The sequence below is a fragment of the Benincasa hispida genome, unplaced genomic scaffold (genome assembly GCF_027475165.1).
Source record: "Benincasa hispida cultivar pf3 unplaced genomic scaffold, pf3_genome.v1.1 HicScf827, whole genome shotgun sequence".
Taxonomy (NCBI): domain Eukaryota; kingdom Viridiplantae; phylum Streptophyta; class Magnoliopsida; order Cucurbitales; family Cucurbitaceae; genus Benincasa; species Benincasa hispida.
The window spans coordinates 135-5,537 of record NW_028326962.1 but is presented as its reverse complement, the minus strand read 5'-3'; the positions used below and the strand labels follow the sequence as shown (position 1 = coordinate 5,537).

The window sequence follows — 5,403 nt, the reverse complement described above, 5'->3', positions numbered from 1 at the left end:
AATTCATTTTCTTAAAATAAATAATACTATAAACGAGTATCTCTATAAAAATCGCTTTCTCAACGTCTTCCTAAGAAAAAAAAAAAAAAGTTAATATCAATTTTATTTTTCTCGAGAGTAAAATTTTTTTTGCTAACACCGTAAACTTTGCCCCATTTTCGTCGTTCCCCACTTCGCCTAAAAACAATTAATAATTAAAAAAACAAGGGAAAATTGCTCATTTGCCACGATCCCCCTTTCGATGATTTTCGATATCCACGGAAAACGAGGGGCATCTACCCGATATTCCATACTAGTGGAGGGGTGTTTTTGGATTTTCACTTCCTTTTTTTACCACGGATAAATTAATGTCTAAAAACAATTTTTTTAAAAAAAAAAAAAGAAAAAAAGAAAACTACCCACCACTTCACTCACGCGACACGTATCGCTATCTGGCCCATCTCCATGGACCCAAACTGCGTGCAATAATTGTCACGCGAGCAAACTGCCAATTTCAGGATTATTACTGCCATGTAGGACTCCACGTGGCAAATATTTTGTCCACTCAGCAACCCATCTTCTTCTATTTCCTTATAAAATCCCCGGCCCGGTTTTCTCCCCCACTACATTACTCTCACTCGCTCCATTCCCATTCAGGACCACCAGTCTTCTTCTTCTTCACAAAAACCATTCTCTCCCATTCCATCTTCTCCGACGACCTCCTTGTCGGAAGATGAATTTTCCGATCAACCTCCCCTTCAGATCCGGACTTGCTGTTTCTTTCTCCGATCATCGTCGTCATGTTTTTCACGAAAAATCTCTGAGATAAACCCCCTCTCCTTTTTCCTTTCCTTATTCTGTACTCCAGCATTTTCCCGGAGGTATTTTCTCTTTCGGTCTTTGTATATATATTTTTTCGGTGGTTTTTTACTTTCGATCGCTGCACGGATATTCTGAGCGTGGAGTAGCTGACATTGAATCCGGAGCTGTTTGGTTTTTTTTTTTTTTTTTTTTTTCGTGTTCTGAATGGGACTGGGAGGTTCTGATTGTACATGCAAGTATCTGGAGTTCATTTCTCCGATTTTTCTCCGTGATTTAGCTTCTGAGAGTCGTGAATTTCAATGCCAGACCGTGTTTGTCATTAGTCTCTGGAAATTGAGCTGCACAGAGGAGAGTTTCAGGAGGCGTAGTTAGGGAGTTTCACCGGAGCAAATCTGTACTGTCCTTTTTTTTTTCTTTAACCCTTTTGTTCGTTTCTTCTCGGTCATGCCTTTTCCGATGAAGATCCAACCGATTGATATCGATGTTCAGACGGTGAGAGAACAGGTTCGTACTGAGTCGGCCAAGCCTGTGTTCAAATCGCGACTGAGGCGACTTTTTGATCGGCCATTCCCGAGCGTTCTGAGAATTGCTGCGGTTGAAAAGCCGATTATTGTCGGAGAACCAGCTCAGTTTAGCAGCAAAGATGGAGGAGGAGGGACAGAGTTGGAGCCAAGCTCGGTTTGCTTGGATAAGATGGTACAAAATTTCATTGAGGAGAACAACGAAAAGCAACCGGCAACCGTGAAGTATGGTCGCAATCGCTGCAATTGCTTCAACGGCAATAGCAATGATAGCTCCGACGACGAATTCGATGTATTTGGGGGTTTTGGGGAATCGATCACCTCCGGATCATCAGGTGGCGATGCATGTGATATACTCAAGGTAATTGCTCCACATTTCTTTTCTTCCTCTTCTTCCTCCTTTAACTGAAAACTCCAAATTTGGGGATTCGAGCTTCTTCATAGTTTATTTGACAACAACATTTTGTTACAGGGTTTAATTCCTTGCACGAGCGTTACGGAGAGAAATCTCTTGGCGGACGCTTCGAAAATTGTCGAAAAGCATAACAAAATTCACAAACGTAAAGACGATCTACGCAGAATCGTAACCGATGCTCTCTCATCTCTCGGCTACAATTCTTCCATCTGCAAATCAAAATGGGAGAAATCCCCTTCTTTCCCAGCTGGTACCAACACAACTTCCCCCCTTCCAAACCCTAATTTCTTACACTAATTCTTAAATTTCAATTCCTAAGTTCAATATCAATTCTGTTTTAGGTGAATACGAATACGTGGATGTGATTCTGGATGGAGAACGATTGCTTGTTGACATTGATTTTAGGTCGGAATTCGAGATTGCTCGTTCCACAGGAACATATAAGGCCATCCTTCAGACGCTGCCATACGTCTTCGTCGGAAAATCGGATCGTCTCGGACAAATTGTATCCATCGTATCGGATGCTGCAAGACAGAGCCTGAAGAAGAAAGGAATGCACTTTCCGCCATGGAGGAAAGCTGAGTACATGCTTGCCAAATGGCTTTCTTCTCCAACCAGAACCGCCGACTCTCTCCCGACCGCTGCTCCAAAGGCCGAACCCGAAGAAACCAAACCCCCAATCCAAAACGACCCGCTGGTAACCGACACCGATTGCGGTGAATTCGAGTTGATATTCGGCGAGGAATCAACCCCGAGCGTGTCCATCTCCGGCGATTCTGAATCGCCGTCCGGTGAAAATAAACCGCCGACGGGGACTGCTCCCCCGTGGCAACCTCCTGCGATCAAGCCAAAGAGCATAGATAAAGGAGCTAAGATAGTCACCGGATTAGCTTCCCTTCTCAAAGAGAAATCTTGAGAGAGAAAAAAAAAAGTTTTGGATTTTTCCATTCCCCCCCCCCCCCCCCCCCTTAATTTTCAGGATTAAAAAAATATATGAACATAAAAAAAATATATATAATATAAATACCTTCATAATATTTTGATACTTCTCTTATTATTTCCGATTCTATTTGCTCTTTTATTCGATGATTTCTGTACTAAAATAATGAAAAGGAAAATTAAATTAAAATATAATACAAGGAAATATAGATAAAAATAATAGTCATATAGGTTGGTTTCCTGGGAAGGAAACAAAACAATATCCATAAATGGTGAGGGGAACTTTTTGTTTTTGCCATCTAGAAAAGAAATTTCGCAACTTGTAAGGACCATTTAGAAATTGCAAATAAGAGATTTTGAGGGGGTAGTTTCAGAATAAAGCGAAAAGTTGGGGATGTAATAGATAGATGACGGCAGTCAGGCAAAGAGAGAGAAAGAGAAGTGGTGAAGTCTCGAAGGGCGTGACGGTAAATGAACTCATTAGAACGGCGTGATATTCTCTTCCCTCTATCCTCGTGTTTAAACTCTAGTTTTTGTGTAATTAATTTCACTGCCAATCTTTTTGGCCGTTTTGACCGTTTCGCCCTTTTTCCCAATCTGAACTCTTTTTTTAAAATTCGAATTAAATTATTATTTGATTTTTAAAATTCAAATCATTGTTTTTCGAATTTAAATAATTGAAAAAAAAAAAAGGAAAAAAAGAAAGAAAGAAGGGTTATAATGTCATATCATTGTGTGTTATACTTTTGATGGGAGTGGGTAGGGTCGGTTACTAAAGGGCTGAGAAGACAATAACTATTTAAAGAAGGTGTGGGTTCCTTTTCCTCTTTCCTCTATCTTTTTTCTTTTTTCTTTTAATTTTTTTCCTTCTTTAATAATAATAATAATTATTATTATTATTGTACGCGGTTGAAAGCAACCTTTCACCTACTTCTTTTACATTTTTTTATAATTCTTTTTGAAAAAAATTTGGAGGTTGCTTGGGAAGGTGTAAACTTGATTTTCATCTATTCTCCACAGCCACACGATATCAGGGGGAAAATTTTAAAAGAGAAAAATTAAAAAATAAAGTGAGAGGGAGGGAGGGATAAGGTGCATGTGTGCATTTAGTAATTGCGCTGGTCTATCAGTTTTCTTGTATTTTCTTTTGGATTATTTATTTCTTGGAATATGCTTCTGGCTTTGCTTGCCTTTTTTTTTTTTTTTTTTTTTTGGTATACGTAATTTTCTAATTTTGATGGGCATACTCCCAATATTTTACTGACAATAGTAGACAAAAATATATTCGAAATTTTGATGATCCCAAAAATTCATTAATCCAACCAAGTTGTATTAGTTTGAGGACAACTTGGGTGGCTTAGTTTGAGTGTAACTTGGGTTAGGTCATGGTAAACGCTACAATTTTGAGAGAATTAGAATAATGATATATAATATAATACTAATAAACAAATTGTTTGGGTTTAAATAAATGGTTCAATTTCAATTAATTTTATGCATCAAAGCAATTAACTCAGGTTTCATCCTCGATCCGTTCAATTAATAGTGATTGGCACACTATCTTCGATCTTATAAGCCGAGACATTTGGGACAATTAGTTGGTTATTATAGTTTTAAGTTATAACAATTTGTGTTTGAGATGTAGATGTTTTTATTTTGATAGGAAATCTCTCTATTTTTTTATTTTTTTTTTAGATGTTTAATGGACAGTTTTATAACATCGGCCACTATTTTGGAAATTATTTCATATATTAAATATTACGTGTCTAACATTCAAGAATTCAAAATTATTAACATTTTTCTAGAATCTACAATGACTTTGTCCAATTTGAAAAGGAAAGAGAGGACGAGGATTAAAACATTTTCCATGGAGTCAAATGTAGTAATGTAGGGAGTACAAACTCACTCTACATTGATATCCTCTCCTATTTATTGTCGTTGTATTTGTTTCTAGCCCACATCTAAGGTAAATTGGTAATGACCTTTTATTTAGCATCTACTCCAAATTTGTCCTTTCTTTTGTCCATTGAAGCAATGTGTCACTCTTGAACCATGTTTATTGTTTTGTCCATAGCCACTAAAAGTTCATTCTCGATTAGGGTTGACAAATATCTTCAAATATTATTTAATGAAGGTGATAAATGAAATTTTTTAATTTTTTCTGTAAAAATGGGGTTATAAATTCTTTTTATCTCCCCATTCTTCCTCTACCCATGAGCTTTTAACTTATTATTACAATATATTGATATATTTATTAACCCCTAATTAGTAGTTTATTTGTCAATTTAAGTATAGTTCAATTAGTATAAACATGTACTATCAACTTCAAAGTCTGAAGTTCGGTCCCTCCACCTCACATATTATTAAAAAAACACTAATGTAAATCTAATATAAATAATGAATTTTATCTATATTTCTACTAACATCAACATTTTAAATTGATTGTTATTTACAATTTTTCTTTTAGTACAATTGTGGATAGGAGATTAGTATCACATATTTCGTGGTTACTGACACACTCGTTCGTTTTCGATTGAGTTATATTCGTAAGGGAATTTTTTTTCCCTATTTGTTTACATTTTTTCTTGAAAAAAACATTTGGTTAGATGGAGTGGTAGTTAAATATGAATAATATCTCAAAACATTAATTGAAAAAACAAAAAAAATAGAGACACGTTGGTCATGCAAATAAATAATAATAAAATAATAGAGATGGGCTCCTCAGATTCT

General features: G+C 36.3%; 1 protein-coding gene across 1 annotated transcript; it reads left to right on the top strand.

Annotated features, from left to right (window-relative positions):
* Positions 1-497: 497 nt before the first annotated feature.
* LOC120086017 (uncharacterized) lies at positions 498-2,782 on the top strand. Its single transcript, XM_039042412.2, has 3 exons — positions 498-1,683; positions 1,795-1,987; positions 2,079-2,782. Exons 1-3 carry the CDS (start codon positions 1,246-1,248, stop codon positions 2,651-2,653), a joined length of 1,206 nt encoding a protein of 401 aa, XP_038898340.1. The 5' UTR covers positions 498-1,245; the 3' UTR covers positions 2,654-2,782.
* The last annotated feature ends 2,621 nt before the right edge of the window (positions 2,783-5,403 follow it).